General features: G+C 34.1%; 1 protein-coding gene across 1 annotated transcript in view; it reads left to right on the top strand.

Annotated features, from left to right (window-relative positions):
- Positions 1–18,856, top strand: part of KIF18A (kinesin family member 18A) — an 80,210-nt gene that overhangs the window by 3,324 nt on the left and 58,030 nt on the right. Inside the window, exons 2-7 of the mRNA XM_059388500.1 lie at positions 6,449–6,821; positions 8,896–9,053; positions 12,190–12,294; positions 13,393–13,503; positions 14,934–15,131; positions 17,642–17,818. Of these exons, the coding sequence (XP_059244483.1) occupies positions 6,497–6,821; positions 8,896–9,053; positions 12,190–12,294; positions 13,393–13,503; positions 14,934–15,131; positions 17,642–17,818 (1,074 nt within the window). The 5' untranslated portion in view covers positions 6,449–6,496. The remainder of the gene's footprint in view (positions 1–6,448; positions 6,822–8,895; positions 9,054–12,189; positions 12,295–13,392; positions 13,504–14,933; positions 15,132–17,641; positions 17,819–18,856) is intronic.

Raw genomic sequence — 18,856 nt, forward strand, 5'->3', positions numbered from 1 at the left:
AACATGATCTGATTGCTCTAGAAGAAGGCATCAGTACATGCAATCAATGAATTAAATAAAATTTATTATTTTACTTGCTTATAATTAGGAGTGAATCTTTAACTTTAATTAACTTATATTTTATCTTGGGTGAACAGTAGCTGCTTATATTATAAGTTTAGAATTTGTCTCTTCAACCTGGTTTATATTATCTTGCCATTATTAAAGAGAATTAGGTTTTAACACTTCTTCATTAAATATAGCAGAGGAATGAGTTTTTCTGTGTGAGTATCCCAGAAAATTAAATATTACCCTTACTCTAAGTAACAAGGTTTTTTAACCACCCTCAGTGATTATTATAAAACAAGATCTTCCATTTTCCTAATTTTGTAAACCAGAAACCAGGCACATTATTTAACATTTTTTTGATGCCTCAGTATCCTCATTGTCCCTGCCAATTACTGCTAGTCATTGTACTCTACTAAGATATGTTGATTCTTTCAAAGAAGTATATTGTATGTTTTCCTCTACTCTAAATGGGTGAATTGCTTTCTTGGATTCTGTGTCTGCTTTTTATAATTTATTAATTTATCTATTAATCAAGTATTTGAGAATTTTCTATATACCAGACTCACTATGAGAGATTAAGGATGTAACAGTAAAAACATATAGCTCCATTAGCTGTTATTTCTTGTCACTTTCTTATACCCTTTTTCAATCACATGTAATAATCATAAAATATTAGAGCTAGAAACAGACCTTAAATAACAGAGTCCAATCCTATCACTTTATAGATTAGCAACTCAAGCCCCTTCAGTAGCTCCTTCATTATTCTCTTTTATGTTTTACTTTCTCTATAGACTAGACAAATACCTTTCTATTATAATGAACAATGGTGTAGGAAGTGTTCCATCTTTAATGTTTTAGTCCCACCAACGAAATCCTACCAGCTTACTATTAAAGAAATACAATTAGGAATAGATATGACAAAATTGGTCAGAGGCTGTGATACTATCTTCTGAACAGTCATCTGAACAGAATTTTTTTTAAAGATTTTAGTAATTTAGTTGACAGAGAAAGAGACACAGCAAAAAGAGAAAACAAAATCTCGGGGAGTGGGAAAGAATGAAGCAGACTTTCCACTAATCAGGGAGCGAGACGTGGGGCTTGACCCCAGAACCCTGGGATCATGACCTGAGCTGAAGACAGATGCCAAATGACTGAGCTACCCAGGCACCCCCAGAATTTTTTTTTTAATTTTATTTTTAACTAATCTCTACACCCATTGTTGTGCTCAAAGTTACAACCCTGAGATCAAAAGTCATATGCTCTACCCACTAAGCCAACCAGGTGCTCCTGAAAGGAATTTTTGAATCAACACATTATTACACAGGTAACAATATTTAGGCTTTTCTTTTGCTCCTTCCTAGTAAACAGGGTCAAAGAATTTATTTTCTGGGGCGCCTGGGTGGCTCAGTTATTTGGAGTCTGTCTTTAGCTCATGTCATGATCTCAGCATACTGGGATTGAGCCCCCATCAGATTCCCTGCTCAAATGGGGCACATGCTTCTCACTTTAGCTGCTCCCCGCCAACTCCTGCTTGTGTTTCCTCTCTCGCTGTGTCTCTGTCAAATAAATAAATAGAATCTTTAAAAAAGAAGAAGAAGAAGAATTTACCTCCTGTGTGCCTTATTCAGCATCAGATAGATGTCCACTCTTTCACTTGTCCATGTTAGGAAAGAAAACTGGCATTATGTATTGATGTAGGGAAAACTTCATTAATCCCTGAAGACATTAGTATATTTGAAGATAGACTAATTTTTCACAGTTTGGTGATCCTGTTGACCTTAGGTATTTTTATTAAGAAAATTATTTTCAGGCATTTGTTTTGAAAAAGTCCAGATATGTGTGGTACTTTAAAAATTAAGATGGATGTCTTTCTTAAAATTTGTAACAAGTTGTAAAACAAAGTTGTATTTGAGATTATACTACTTAAATTCCTTTATATCATTGTCAGTATTTCTCCTTGAAGTATTCCTTGAGTGAGACCTATTGCCTTCTAAAATACCTTCAGCAATTCCCAATAAACTTCAAAATAAAACCTAAACTTGATGGCCTTGTATTCATGATCTTTCAAATCTGGCCTCACTCTTATCTAATTATATCTTCTCAATGCAACTTCTCCTTTCCCTTTTATTCTGTCCAGCTGCATGAGGATGCAGCAAAGCTTGGGACACCTGGATGACTCTGTGAGTAGAGGTTGCAATTCTTGATCTCAAGGTCATGAGTTCAATCCCTAAATTGAGTGTAGAGATTACTTTAAAAAGAAAAATGTTTTAAAGAAGACTGAGCTAAATTGAGCATCTCTTTAGATGCTGTAGGTAAAATTGCAATTAGCTAAAACTAAACAGCTAAAAGAAATGAGGTTTAAGCAAATTGACCATGCAGCCTGTTATGTCCTCTGCACAAGCTGTTTCTTACCACAGGCCTTTGGACTTGCTGCCTGAAATACTCTTGTTGCAGAGAGTTTTTCAGTTTCTGTAGAAAGTCACTCAGCTAGACAAGCTTTTCTCAACTGCCCCATCTAAAATAGGAATCCCCATGTATACTCTTGCCCTCTATTCTGGGATCCAGAAAAATTCTTACCTCATAGAAGGCACTCAATAAATATTTATTGGATATATAACTGATTTCCCACCCTGAAATGCTTTTTTATCATAGTTAATAATAACCATCCTTCAGCTCTCAACTCCTGTCACTTCCTCTAAGTTCCCCGCCATGATAGTCTTATGTAAGACTATTAGCCTTTACCTTACCAGCTCCTGTCACAGTTACACCTTTACATAATTGTGTCATTATTTTATTAATACCTCTTTGCCTCACTGCATTGTATATAATAATAATAATCGTGGCAAACACTAAGTGCATATTGTGTGCCAAGCAGCGTTCTAAGTTCCCACCACAGCTCTGTGAGGTAGGTATTATTATTAGTCCCACTTTACAGATGATGAAATTGAGCCAAAAGGAGGTTAAGTAACTTTCTAACACAGTCAGTAAGTACTAGAACTGGGATTTTAACCTAAGGTAGCTGGCTCTAACATCTAATAGTTTGCATATTGAATCAATTACTTAATTAACAAGCGATCCCATCTAATCTTTAGATTCTAAGGTCTATTTCAAAATAATCACCTGAAGTCCTCTTATACTTGTTTATCTATTTCATTTGTGTGTATTTTATCTATCATTGGGGTGTGAAAAGTCTATCATTTGAGGTCAAAGCATTGCTCAATATTCCTAAGAGCTTTTAGTCGTGTGTTTGGAGATCAGTTTTTGGTATAACAAGGAATATGGGATGCTACCAACCTATAATAGAGGTCATAAATGCTAAACATCTTCTAATACATGTAACAGTTCCAAACAAAGAAGAATTATCCTACCTAAAGTGCCATCATGAGCCCGTTGGGAAACACTGAAAAGATGAATCAGCGTCTTTGGCAAGAAGAAACAGGAATGGAGGTAGATAGGGAAGAGGGTAGATAGGCATTCATTGAATGCCTTGATACACTTAATACTTTTTTTCGCTTTTAGCCTTCACAGTGCTTTGAGGTTTCTTTTATACAAATAAGAAACTGGGATTCAGTGAGGTTAAGGAAGTCGTCTAAGGTCATAGAAGGGAGGTATAAGTGCTTTGTGAAACATAGAAGCTCAAGAATGAAGAAGAGCAGAGTAGTAATTCATCTGGTACTTGACTGTTAGAGTCCAAGTAACCATCCTTCCTTCTTCAGTGTTCTATTTTTGGAGGACAGAGTCTAAAAAAGGAGTGCCATGTCCAGTGTCTCCTGCTTTTAGATTACTTTGGCTTTATTTGAATTCTTCCCAAAAGTGTATGGTTTTATGACATATTTTAGCTTCATTATTGTTGTTATTTATCCCATTTAAAAAAAACAAAATGGGGGCACCTGGGTGGCTCAGTGATCTCAGGGTCCTGGGATCGAGCCCCGGACTGGGCTCTCTGCTCAGCAGGGAGCCTGCTTCCCCCTCTCTGTCTACCTGCCTCTCTATCTACTTGTGATCTCTCGTTCTATGTCAAATAAATAAAATCTTTAAAAAATTTTTTTTTAAAAATTAAAAAACAAAATGTCTTTTTTTAACCTTTCTTCCGCCTCCACCATACCATTCCTTTGCTTACTTTTGCAGTAGTATCTCCTGTATTCAGAGTCTTCTCTCATTCAGGTTTTTGTACCACCATTCCCCCAAAACTGTTCTTCCCGTTGACTTCTTTGTTACTAAATCCCATGGTTACTTCTTAGTCTGTACTTTACCTGTTAGTAGTATTTAACATAATTGATCAACCTATTCTCCTTGATTTAAAGATTCCCCCAAAATCTTAATGCCATCTGAAGCATTAAGACTCTGAGAACTGACTTTACTTTTTTAACTTGGGTTTCAACTGCCTTGACATTTCCACCTGGACGTCTATTAAAATTCTCAAATTTAAGAAGTCTAGATTTCCAACACTCAGATCAAGAACTTTGGAGTTGTTCTTGAATCCTATCTTTCTCTCATAGTCCATATCTATCAGGAGAATCTATTATCTTTACCTTCAGAGTATTTCCCGAATCTGACTACCACCATGGTCTGAGTCGAAAATATCTCCTATCTGTACTACTTCAGTGTTCTAATTAGTCTCCATTCTTACAGTACGTTATTTACACAGCAATGAGAATGATCAGATTATATCACAAAACAAAACAGAACAAAAAAAATCACACACAAACACAAGACCCTGGTATATCTCTTCACCTAAAGTATAAGTCAGAAGTCAGACCCTGGGCTTCTACTTTGTTTCAAACACCATAGGTAAACTATATAGTCACAGCAAGGCTACCCAAAAATCTAGCTTTTGCTTTTGTGAGAGTTTCAGCATTATATTAGTTTCGCTTATGGTAATGAACAGCAAAAGATCTTTCAGAATCACCAAGGTAATAAAGAGAGAAACTTGGCTCATGAACTGTTTTCAGTAAAAGTGATCTTGGCTGCAAGTCTCTTGGCAGTAGAAATTGATATACCTAGGCTCATCTCTACATGTATCTCACAAACCCATAGGGTTAAAAATAGTTCCAAGAATGCATTTAGCCCAGGTATGAAGTTGATAAAGATGGCATATACACCATGGTGTATTCAGAGATCCCTATCTGCTCTGTAATGATGTAAGTCCAGGGTACATCAATGATACTAGGTTTAAAAATTATGATCTGGGGTGCCTGGGTGGCTCAGTGGGTTAAAGCCTCTGCCTTTGGCTTAGGTCATGATCTCAGGGTCCTGGGATGGAGCCTGGCATCAGGCTCTCTGCTTGGCGGGGAACCTGCTTCCCCCTCTCTCTCTCTGCCTGCCTCTCTGCCTACTTGTGATCTCTGTCTGTCAAATAAATAAATAAAAATCTTATAAAAAATAAAAATAAAAATTATGATCTGATGCTCAGATTTCTTCACATAAAAATAAAAAGTAAAGATAAACAAAGATCAATAGTTTGGAAACCACAGCTCTCCAGAAATTAATTGAGAATCTAAAAGTTTTAACTAAGAAAAAAAATTTAAAACCTTTTAGATTTTCTAATTTATTTATTCATCAAATATTTATACAGTCTACCTTGTGCTGGGCACTGTTTTAGGCTCTGGAAAAACATCAATAAGCAAAACAGATTTTAAAAAATATCCATGTCCTTAAAGAGTATATAGTTTAACAGGAATAGAGAACACAAGAAATAAGTAAGAAGTATATATTATTTGAAGATGGTACTTTGGTAAACAATAGAGCAGTATAAGGATAATTAGGGATTAGATTGGCAGCAACATTTGAGCAAGGACTTGAAAGAAGTAAGAGTCACGCAGGTATTGAAGGAAGCACGTTGCAATGGAGAGAGTGGTTGGTAGAAAGAGTGCTTGGTGGGTTAGTTGGAATGGAGAGAGCAAAGATCATAAACCATGAGGTGAAAATGGAGACTGTTTAGAAAACTTCAGCTTGTTATCTGAATAAAATAACCATTGGAAGGTTTTGAACCAAGGAGTGAATTATGTGTGTCTATGTGTATACATTTAAATATATTTCCAGGGTGCCTGTGTGGCTCAGTCGTTAAGCATCTGCCTTTGGCTCAGGTCATGATCCCAGGGTCCTAGGATCGAGTCCTATGTCTGGCTTCCTGCTTGGCAGGAAACCTGCTTCTCCCTCTCCCACTCCCCCTGTTTGTGTTCTCTCTCTCTCTCTCTCTCTCTCCCTCTCTCTCTGTCAAATAAATAAAAACCTTAGAAATATATAAATGCATCTATTTATTTATTTCCAGGTAAGTGGAATAGAATTAATAGGAATGGAATAGAATTAGTACTTTTTTTTTTTTAATGAACACTATATGCCAGTCGTATTATATACAATAGAACTTATATTAATACTTTACTTTCCTTTTTAATTGCAGAGAAATATTCAGGCATTCATACAAACAGGGGAAGAAAGATAATCAACAATGTCTGTCACTGAGGAAGACCTGTGTCACCATATGAAAGTAGTTGTTCGTGTGCGTCCAGAAAACACAAAAGAAAAGGCAGCTGGATTCCATAAAGTGGTCCATGTTGTAGATAAGCATATCCTAGTTTTTGACCCCAAACAAGAAGAAATTAGTTTTTTCCACGGAAAGAAAACTGCAAATCGAGATATTACAAAAAGACAAAATAAGGATCTCAAGTTTGTATTTGATGCAGTTTTCGATGAAACTTCAACTCAATTGGAAGTTTTTGAACATACTACTAAGCCAATTCTTCGTAGTTTTTTGAATGGATATAATTGCACAGGTAATTGTTTCAGTCAGAGTTTAATTTTTCCATCTGATTTCAGTTTTACATTAGAATGGACATCTACTTTGCCCATTCTAAACATGATCAATTTTAAGGTGCTTATTTGCTAAAAATTATAACGTTAAATAGAATTTCACTGTAAATATAGACTTTCTTTGAAAATTAGGCTTCATATGTAACATATAATTTGTGAAACATTCTCTTCCAAAGTCTTTTTATGATCCTGATAGACAGTTATCTTTTTAATTTTCCTATGTTATTAAACCACATGGGTATTTCAACCAGATTTCTCACAATTTGTATTCACTAATATTCCCTCGCTTACCTATACAGCTATCAATCCCTGGGGAAAAGTTGGACATTTCTGAACACTGCAAGTTTCTTTACAGAATGATTTTTTTTTTTTTTAATAGTACCTTGGAAAAAAAGCTAAAAGCCCATGTTAATTGAGTATCATATGTTATTTTAGTATATCTTTAGCCCAGAAAGCATCTCTGGTGCTCTGGATAGATCTATAGTAATTTGCCTTTCAAAATGGCCATGTTGATTTCCTAGAAGAAGATCCAAAGGCCAGTTAATTCAATACTTAAAAGGTAGCTAAGACCATAATTTATATCTTATTTTTGTAATTACCACCATTTACAACGTTTTCTTTAAGATGACCCTAAAATTGTAACATGTTTCACTGTCTTTCACTGACTCATTCAGTTTTATTACAGAAGACTTACCCTCTTGGTCAAATAAGAATAGAATGTGGTTTATTGATTAGAATTGCTATGATTCTCATTTTTAAGTTTGTATTCTTTTCCTCATTCATGAAACTCCATACTATTTACAGAGATTTAAATTTTTCTTGACTCCAAATGAAAAAAATCTCCACCAAACTAATACTGAATCTGTTTCCTTCTTGGCTTTATTTTGTATTACTATCTAGCTGTCTTAAGACTTCTTATTGTACTACTAGCTTGTATAAAATGAAAAGAATGAAATATGTCAGTTTAATTGATTCCACTGAAAAGTATTTTAGTAGTTAATATTTGGTTTAACAGAGCGATTTAACTTATAAAAATAGTTTTACCTGTAATAATATGAGAACTTAATGGTTTTATATTGTGTCAAGTATTTGCCATAAGTAATTCAGAGTAGCTTTTTGTTTCGTTTTGTGTTTGAAGAACATATCACTTTTATGTTATACTGGAGAGAATCATGGAAACAAACTAATTTGCCTAAAACACAAATTTCATAAGGAAATTTTATAAATGACTTCTATTGGAATTCATTATTCAGCAAACTTGTAGTTTGTATCTGCTTTGTGCCGGTGATTTGCTAGCTGAAGGATACACAGCTTCAGCCTTAGTGGAGCTCACAGTTGGAAATATAGTGTGATACATGTTAGAAGTATATATAGCATATACTGAGGGCTCAAATGAGGGAGTAGATGTTTCTGCCTGTGACAGAGAAGACATGGAAAAGTAACATTTATGCTGAATATTTAGAGCAGGTTTAAGTATTCCAGCTGGATCAAGTAGAGGAAGTCTTCAGTGGAAAGGCAGTGGCATAAGAAAGAAACAGCACATACAGAGAACCTCACAAATCTAGCATCCCTAGACGACTGCAAGGAACAAATAGGCTGGAGGGAGTGCCTAATAATATTCCAAGGCAAAGAATACAAACTTTCTCATGTAGGACTGTTGAACAATTAAGATTTAACATATTCAGATTTTGTTTTCATAAAAAGAAAAACTACAAAATTCTGATAGATGGATTAAAGAAGATTGAGACGAGATAAGGAAACTGGTAACTGATGAATCAAAATTTGAACAATTGGTGTGGAGGAGAGGGAGGGAACAGAGGGGAGGATAGTACTGTTAACCAGAATACAGAATATAGGAGAAGAGTGGATTTGTGCTAAAATTCCCAGGTTTTAAGGATAAGACTCTACGTTAATTTTGGATCTCTTGAGTTTAAAGTTATGTTCAGAATATTCAGATGGAACTATCCACTAGACCGTAGATATAGTAATGTTGTATATCATAATAAAGAACTTTGATCCCTTTTTATAAAAACTCAGTGCTTGCATATGGTGCTACTGGAGCTGGGAAGACCCACACGATGCTAGGATCAGCTGCTGAACCTGGAGTAATGTATCTAACAATGTTAGACCTTTATAGATCCATGGATGAAATTAAAGAAGAAAAAGTATGTAGTACTGCAGTTTCTTATCTGGAGGTAAGTTGACAGAACCGTTCTTTAGGTTAGTCAATAGTTGAGAAACCATTAAGAAGTTCCGGGGCGCCTAGGTGGCTCTGGGTTAAGCCTCTGCCTTCAGCTCAGGTCCCGATCCCAGGGTCCTGGGCTCAAGCCCCACATCAGGCTCTGCTCAGCAGGGAGCCTGCTTCTCCCTCTCTCTCTGCCTACTTCTGCCTATTTGTGATCTCTCTCTGTGTGTGTCAAATAAATAAATAAGTAATTTTTTAAAAAAAGAATTTCCATGGCCCATTCAAACTTCTCAGTCATTAAGAATTTTCTTATGAATATGTAAAATCATTAAAATTCCTGCTCTTAGGTATTTGTTGCACATCTTATTCTTTTTTTGTTGAGTATTTTGTTTTGGCCTAATTTCTGATTAGTAAAATTAGCAAAAAGAACTTCCAGATACCCTTCACCCAGACTCATATGTTAACATCTTACTACCTTTGCTTCTCCCTCTATATATGTGTATTTCTTTCTTCTGAACTGTTTAAGTTACAACAGGATATTTTCTTAAATAACCACTGAATAGTATCCAAATCAGGAAATTAACAATGATAGAACACCATTACCTAATCTATAAATCTTAATAAGATTATGCCAATTACTCTGATGATGCCCTTTATTGAAAAAGAAAATCTAAGATCATAAATTGCATTCAATTGTTATTTCTCTTTAGTCTCAATTGGATTTTTTTCTGTATTTTATGTCACTGTCATAAAAACCCTAATTTGGTTAGTTAGTCAATAGGTTATGCACATGCAGAAACACAATGGAAGTAATGTTGAGTTCTTATAGTATCATATCAGGAGGCTGGTATAGTTAGTTAGTCTGATTACTGGCTGTGTTAACTTTGATCTGTTCCATTATGTTGGTTTTGGCAGAGTTAGTGCAGAAACTATAAAGATACTACTTTACCCCCTTATTCCTCAAATTTTCATCTGTTACTATTGACATCCATTGTTGATTCATGCCTAAATCTATTATTATTATGATGGTAGATAATAGTGATATTTAAATTCCATCAGTTCATCTACATTTATTCCTTGGCTTTCTACTGTATGGAAGAACTTTCCTTTCCTTTATTATATCAGTGTGGATTCATAGGTTCTTAACATTATTTAGTAGCTTATAATCCTTTTCCCTATTTATTTATATGCTCAAATTATGCTGGATTTGGCCCGTCAAGGCTTCTTCATGCCGTCTCTTGTGTCCTCATTCTTTGAGGACTTCTGCTCACTTAGTAATAGGTGACATTTGAAAAATCATAACTAGGAGATAGGCACACCAACTTTATATTCAGATAGTGTTTCAGATACCAGTAAAGAAACAAATCCATGATTTTACTGCCTATTTGTGGTAGCAGAGAAAAAATTTCTGGTAGTCCCAGCTCTCTTGTTGACAACTTTATAGTTTGGTTCCTACTGAGAAAGCTTCTTCACATTTCAAAAATTGATTAAGGTGTGTATGTTGCTAAAAATTTTCTTGTGTACAGAACTTGGAAATAAAAGAGAAATAAAACTCATTTTCTATAGTTAAGTACTGAAAAAAATTGCTTTGAACTTAATTGGGTAAAGAATATGGCACTATTCTTTAGTTTCTCCTTATATCCTTTTATAACTGGGCGAATTTTGAAGGTTGGTCATTTTTATAATGTGTTTAATTGTTTTTTCTTTCTTTTAATCTGCCTTCATTTTATTAATGGTTAGGCAATGTCTAATCTCATCATTTTCCACTTGGGCTGTGCACAAGAGTTGGCTATGGAGCTTTTTAAAAATAGACATGCCGAGGCCTCAACCCTTGGACATTTTAATTTAACAGGTCTGGATTGTGACTGATGTATCTGTGTTTTTTAAAAGTTCCCAGGTGATTCTGATTTGTAGACTGGCTTGAGAATGGTTGTTCTAATTTTGTATTTTGTATGATTGAAATGGGTAAGGAGAAGTATTTGAAAAGTAACTACTGCTTTTCAAGAAAATAACAAAAAATTGTATCTTCATATTTTACTACTTTTAAAAGTTTCTTATATTTTAAATCTTACATTTAAAAATGGTTATCATTCAGTAGAAAATCTTACCAGCAATGAAGTATCACTACAGGCTATTTATTAGAACATAACTTACACGATAGCCTGACAAGATAGCCTTACACTTACAGGCTATCTATTAGAACATAACTACACACGTGTATAACTTACACGAAATAATTCTTAAAGCCTAAAACTGTATGCTTTTTTAAATCTTATCAGTTGTCATTTGGTTGGCAAGTAGAAAATTAAGTACCTTTAATAAAATCATCAAATCAGATCAATAGTACTATTTCTATGCATTGTTTATAGAAATTACTAAAAAAGAGTTGCTGAAAAATTACTAAAAAAGAAATTGCTTTACAGAAATTACTAGGAAAAAAAATTACCAAAGACCTACAATACAGATGTGTTTTTAGTGCCATGTAATAGAGTGAGGAAATCAGGACTCCCATCCCTACTCTGCTGTTACTTTTGTGACCATGGCCAAATTACTTAACCTCCTAGGGCCTTAGTTCCTAAGAAAGTGGTGGGGGAGGGTCCTGTTATAGGACTTATTAAGAATTGCATATTAGATTTAATGTGATTAAAGGATAAATGAAATAAATACTGTCGATCCTTGAGTATGGGTTTTAACTCTTCAAGTTCTAAAATTTAAAAAGTTTCGGCTATTGGGACATCATGAAATAATAAACTATCTTCAGTGAGAACCATGCCACCTCCATATAACTTACTGGAATTTCCCAAGACCATGTGTCCCAATATATTTCTAGAAAATAGGAGAAGGCAATTCAAGCTGTCTTATTTCTATTTCACCATAATCGTCAAGTTAGGAATTATGGAGAGAGGGTGTAATGACTCTACCTTTAAATTTCAGTTGCAAACTTAGGTAATTAAACTCTTCTGTTTTCTCAAATGGTAGGAAATTAATGGCAACATGAGATAGAAGGGGTGAGATGGTGCAAATAAGTTGCTGCTTAGGTTTAAGATGTAATTCTAATGCAACCTTAAATCAGCAACACGTGTGATGTTGTCACTATTATTTCAACCTCAGTGCTAAAGCAGTTTTTTGTTTTGTTTTTCCTTAAGGTATATAATGAACAGATTCGTGACCTCTTAGTAAATTCAGGGCCACTTGCTGTTCGGGAAGATGCCCAGAAGGGGGTAGTCGTTCAGGGGTTGACTTTACATCAGGTATGTTTATAAATTTTTTTTCCTTATTGTAATAACAAGTGTGGTTATTTAGCCATTTATTCATTTTCTGTTGTGTTCAAGAAAGAAGAAAAGTAATAAAGTGCAGAGTTAAAAGAATCAGAATATACCTTCAATATTATTTTGCTTTCCTTTCAAATAGTTGAATGAGCCTTTCTTTTTGTTGTTTTTGGGTAAGGGGGTTGGGGGCTTTTTTCTTTTTTTAGTGAGGGTGAGAGCTCCAGGGGAGGGGCAGAAGGAGAAGGAGAATCTGAAGCAGGCTCCACACCCAGCACGGAGCCTAGTGCGGGGCTCAGTCTCACAACCCTGAGATTATGACCTGAGCCAAAATCAAGAGTCTGACGCTTAATTGACTAAGCCACCCAGTCACTCTAAATGAGCTTTTCTTTTAAAAATCTTCTTGCAAATTTAATACTCTGTATTCTGCTTAATACATGTATATTTTATCTCCTCCAAAAGATAAGATTCTATATTTTATTTCTTATATAACACCAGACAAAGTAACATTGATCCTTAAACAACATGGGTTTGAGATGAACAGGTCCACTCATATGCAGATTTATTTTTATAAATACAGTACACTATACAGTGGCTAACTGAACATAATAAAATACAGTACAGCACTGTAAATGTATTTTCTCTTTCTTATAATTTTCTTCATACAATTTCCTTTTCTCTAGCTTCATTTATTGTTAGAATACAGTATATAATATGTGTACTATACAAAATATGTATTAATTAATTAGTCATATAATCAGTAAGGCTTGAAGTCAACAGTAGGTTATTAGCAAAACCTTTGGAAAGTCATAAAGTTCCATGTGAATTCTTAATTGCCTGAAGGGGAAAGTTCTGTCAGTGCCCTGACATTCTGTCAGTACCATTGTTCAAAGGTCAACTGTATATCATTTGCTTAGTTCTATATAGGAAATACTTAATGGGATGCAATTTGTAGAATGCATTTTTACCTTTAATTTTATCTTTAAAAGTCTTTTTTTCTTGTTGAGAATTTACTAAAGATTTTAAAGGTAGATGGCTATTTTTATGTGGGGTTTTTTTTTTTTTTCACTTAAACTTCTCTAGCCCAAATCCTCAGAGGAGATTTTACAGTTATTGGATAGTGGAAACAAGAACAGGACACAACATCCCACTGATATGAATGCCACATCTTCTCGTTCTCATGCTGTTTTCCAGGTAACAGACCATTAAACTATTGCTCTTAAAATTGAATTTAAAATAAAGGCAAATTCATGTGGGTTAATTTTCATATATGCAGAGAAAATCCTTTCAGCTGTGGACTTCTTCCTCAGCATATCCTTTATTTTGGAGCTTTGAGAAGATTTTATCAAGAATATTCAGAATTGAGGATATATAAATCAGAAGTATAAATTTTTACTGTGTGAAGATACAGCATAATAAGGTGGTAGCATTAAAGGGTGTTTTCCCTTATGTTTTTAGAAGTGAAAATATTTAATCTTTCCTAAAGACGTTATATTCAGAACAAATCTTCTCTTTTTGGGTATAGATTTATAGAAGCAAGAGATTCTGATTCACTTTTTTAAAAATTTCATCATAAGGACCTTGCAAGTAGTTGCATTCTTTAAGGACATTGATTGCATTGACATTGTATTTCTTTTAGAAATACAATTCCAGAAAGTGTTAAAGCATATGTTAGTAGCTATTATTTTCTTTGTTTTCTAGTCCTGTTAAAATCCAAATTATTTTATAGTTTCATTCTGTATTATACTCGTGTAAAGCAACTTACAGTAAGAAATTGATATAGTAGAAAGAATTCATATCTGAGGCAGTCAAGTCATTCAGAAAGTCACCAGTCCATAAAACTTTATTAATCCTTTCTGTTTTTTCCACTGACTCTTCATTTATCAGTAGCCATAAGAGAAATGTTTATCTGTGACACTGAAATTTCCCCAGAATGCATTAGACCCTGCCCTATAAGAAATACTAACAAAGATCTTTATAATGGAATAATCTTAACCAATTTCTTTTAAGTTTGCCACTTAATTTATTTCAGTTGAACTACAAAGTAGCATTCAATAAATGATGCTTTACTCTAATGGACTAAAAATGAGAAGTATATTTTACTAATTTTTTATATGAGACATTTTCTTAATTATAGTGACATACAATACTTTTGGGAATTAGAATACACTTAATCTTCAATTTGGGTCAACATTCAAATTCAGCTTTCCTTTAGGAGCAGTTTCTGGAGACATGCAAAGCTTTCTGATCACTGCCTTTAGTTTTTGGTTAGGAACATTATTTCTAAACTACCTGTGCCCCTACCACCACCCTCCAATAAGTCTGTGATCTGGCTCAGGGGTTACCAGAACACAAATGGCAGTTGTTTTGAGCCTCTATCAGATCAGAAGTTATTTGCCGTTTGGTACACATATAGGAAATCTTTTCATCTTCCAAGTTTTTTTCAACTTCCATAATTATTTCAGATATTCTTGGATATCAATCAGATTATTAAACTTGTTCAGTTTGTTTTTAAAATGAGAATAATTTTGATATCATATTCTTTTAAAAATAAAGTACATGTTCCCTTTTAATTTTCTTAAATCGTATCCTCATTTTTCCTATTCTTCTATAATTTCAAAAAGATTTATTTGCGGCAACAAGACAAAACAGCAAGTATCAGTCAAAATGTACGAATTGCCAAGATGTCACTCATTGACCTGGCAGGATCTGAGAGAGCCAGTACTACCACTGCTAAAGGAACCCGATTTATAGAAGGCACAAATATTAATCGATCACTCTTAGCTCTTGGGAATGTTATCAATGCCTTAGCAGACACAAAGGTAGGTACAATATGTTTATTTATTTTAAGTATTTTGAAATAATTGAAATATGTGTAATTCCTAGGAAGATACTACTTAAAATAATTTTGCTTCAAAGGTCTGTTATAAATCAAATTTCAAGAATGTATTAGTAATATTTGTGTTCCAAAGCAAAGACTATAGGAAGCCTATTATATCAAAAAAAACTATGTTTGGTTTGGTTTTAATTTCCAGTTTTATAATCACAATTTGTTGAAAGAAACATATTGAATATCATATTGATAGATTTTATGGTACTTTCTCATAACTTATGTTAAATCTGATTATTAAAGTGGCCATTTAGTGATCACTACACAACAAGCATAATTGAATTGGGATGACTACAAAAACTATATTTTAAGAAAACTAAATTTTGTTTTGATTAGTATTTTATATACTATAAATTTGGGTTAAATAGTAAGTGTTTTGATTTTTCTTAGGAAGAGGGTCTTAAGATATAAAATATAGTTAAATCACCTTATAGGGTAATGTATATGAGACACCTTTGGGGTATTTAAAAATATTTTATATCTACTCTATGCCAGAGTGCTTACTAGAACACAGCATATTTGATAACTTTTGTATTGGTAAAAATGACTTCCTTTTTTTTTCTTTTAATTAAAATGCGATCATTGATTTAAGTTCAAGCCACATTCAAGCTTTAAGAAATCCCTATATTTAGGAAAATAGAGGTCAACAAGTGCTAGGAAAATGTTGTATTTTGAATTAATAAAAGTATATTAAAATGATTTGGAAAGTCTTTTTAAAGAGGCAAAAGGCAAGTTCCTGAAATCACATAAAGATTACAAAAGCAAGATGTCTTTCATATTCTAGGTTAAAATCTCAAACATCTAAGTGGACAGTATGGTATAGAGACTGGTTTTCTAAACTTAAGCCATTTATAGAATTTTTTCCATACCAACTTAATTTTTTTTTTTAAGATTGTATTTATTTATTTGACAGATAGAGATCACAAGTAGACAGAGAGGCAGGCAGAGAGAGAGGAGAGAAGCAGGCTCCCTGCTGAGCAGAGAGTCCCATGCGGGGCTCGATCTCGGGACCCTGGGATCATGACCTGAGCCTAAGGCAGAGCCTTTAACCCATTGAGCCACCCAGGCACCCCGATTTTTTTTTTTAATATTTTATTTATTTATTTGACAGAGATCACAAATAGTCAGAGAGGCAGGCAGAGAGAGGAGGAAGCAGACTCCCTGCTGAGCAAAGAGCCCGATGCGGGGCTTGATCCCAGGACCCCAAGACCATGACCTGAGCGGAAGGCAGAGGCTTTAACCCACTGAGCCACCCAGGCGCCCCCCGATTTTTTTTTAAAGATTTTTTATTTATTTATTTGATAGAGATAACAAGTAGGCAGAGAGGCAGGCAGAGAGAGAGGAGGAAGCAGACTCCCTGCTGAGCAGAGAGTCCCATGCGGGGCTCGATCTCAGGACCCTGGGATCATGACCTGAGCTGAAGGCAGAGGCTTTAACCCACTGAGCCACCCAGGCGCCCCACGGCATCCCGATTTTTAATAATTAACTCCTATTGAGTCATTTATAAGTCCATGTTTAATACATGTCTTGTATATGTGAAATCATTTTAAGTTAACACCAGCAGTGCTCATTGCACACTGGAAAACACTGTTAGGATGGAAAGTATAGTACTACCAGGAGCTAGGATACCTAGGGCCTATTTCTAGCTCTGAGTTATCAGCCATGTTACCTGAAATAGTCATTTCACTTTTTGTTTAGCTTCCATTTTTCTCTTCTATAATGTGAAAGATTTACACTGAATAACATAAGATTGCTTTTAGCTTAACATTATAATATTCTATTTTTATGGAAGTTGTGCTTTTTGGAAATTGTTTTTTACTTTAAAATCAGAGCTGTGTCTTTTAAGTAAAGGAAAACCTAGAAATATTAAGTTTTCTTAGAACTGTTTTGTCCTTTCAGTTGAATTCTCTGTAAGATTGTATATAATTTTAATTTACTTCATATCCATATTAGCTAATTATTTATGAGAGAAACAGCTTTGCCATGCAGAATTCCTATTATTCCTAAGGTAGATTCGAATAGGGCATACATTACTTTTGTATTTTGATTTCTTTTTAAAAAATGAGTGGAGTATTTTTATATGAACATTATATTTCTGATAAAAGTTAATATGGAAAGATTTTGTTAAATATACCCCACTCAGTTTTCCCAGTTGTTAATATCTCACATTTATATGGTATACTTACCACAACTGATGAACCAATATTGATTTTTTATTAACTAAAGTTTATATTTATTTAGATGGGAATATAACTTTTAAGTAGGATACTTGTTTTATGTTTCACTCAGTAGTTTTATAAGATTCATTATCATCATTTCAATCACCAATTATATTGTAAGTCTACGCAGAGTTGGGCAGTGCTTAAATTCTAGAGTGAAGTGATAGCAGGTTTGCACTTAAATGTGGAAAATGACATAAGAAATCTTTTTTTGCTCTTTCAGAGAAAGAATCAGCATATTCCTTACAGAAATAGTAAGCTCACTCGCTTGTTAAAGGATTCTCTTGGAGGAAACTGTCAAACTATAATGATAGCTGCTGTTAGTCCTTCCTCTGTATTCTACGATGACACATATAACACTCTTAAGTATGCTAACCGTGCAAAGGACATTAAATCTTCTGTAAGTTTGTTTAGTCTGCCTTTGTTGTAAGGGCATTGGATGTATATTATTTTTATAACTCTAAAAAAATATTAATTAGAGTTTTATTTTTACTAATGAATTAGCGAACAAGTTTAGAAATGTCTTTATTAGCTTGGTTAATTGAACATTAACTTGGACAATTAAACCATTAAGCATTTTGCTTACATATATAATAGATACTATTATTTATCTTTTGAGAACCAGGGTGCTTTATGTCATGGCAGGTGATATTTTGGTGGCACCCTGGAATAACTGGTCAGGGCTTTAACACATTTGTTACAGCCAAGGATGATGTTGTCTGCTTTAACTAAGCACCAACCCTTTCTATGTGAAAACTTTGGACATGTTAGGTAATCTCTCCAAGCCTCAGTAACTTCATCTGTAAAATAGATGTATCTGCCTTAGTTTGTAAAGTAAATAGCCCTTTTAAAATAATTCATGATATTGATATAACAAATCTCTTTATAGCTCTAACAATGTAATAATGACTGGTTGGGTCAGTATTTTTGCCAGTAATTTGGGGTGATTAAGAAAATGTAAGTCAATGGTGATATATTTTTAAAATCACAGGATCTTAGGGTCAGAAAAAATGTAGAGTTTAAGTGGTGTGATGACTTCTGCTGCTTACCCCTCTGTTACTCCCACCATATGAAGCTGAGCAGGTTATTGTCTTTCTTAGAAAGATGTTCATATACTATGTATAATTAACTGGAAAAGGATATACTCTATGGGCATGCAAAGCTTTTCATATGTTTTTCATGTAATCCTTACAGCAACCCATTGCGGAACGCTCTACTTTAGAGTTGAGGAATCCTATGCTCAGAATTTTAAGAACCAAATTCTAAATCAGTTAAATGAGAAGTGAACAGGGCCTCGAAATCAAGTATTTGAACTTCTGTTTAATGTTCTTTCCGCTATTCCATAGCTGCCAAGAAGCCCATACAATTATAAAAAGAATAAAATATAATAACGCATTAAAAACTAGTTGAGCTTAGAAATTGTTGAAACTTAAAATTA

The sequence above is a fragment of the Mustela nigripes genome, chromosome 1 (genome assembly GCF_022355385.1).
Source record: "Mustela nigripes isolate SB6536 chromosome 1, MUSNIG.SB6536, whole genome shotgun sequence".
In the NCBI taxonomy this organism is placed as follows: domain Eukaryota; kingdom Metazoa; phylum Chordata; class Mammalia; order Carnivora; family Mustelidae; genus Mustela; species Mustela nigripes.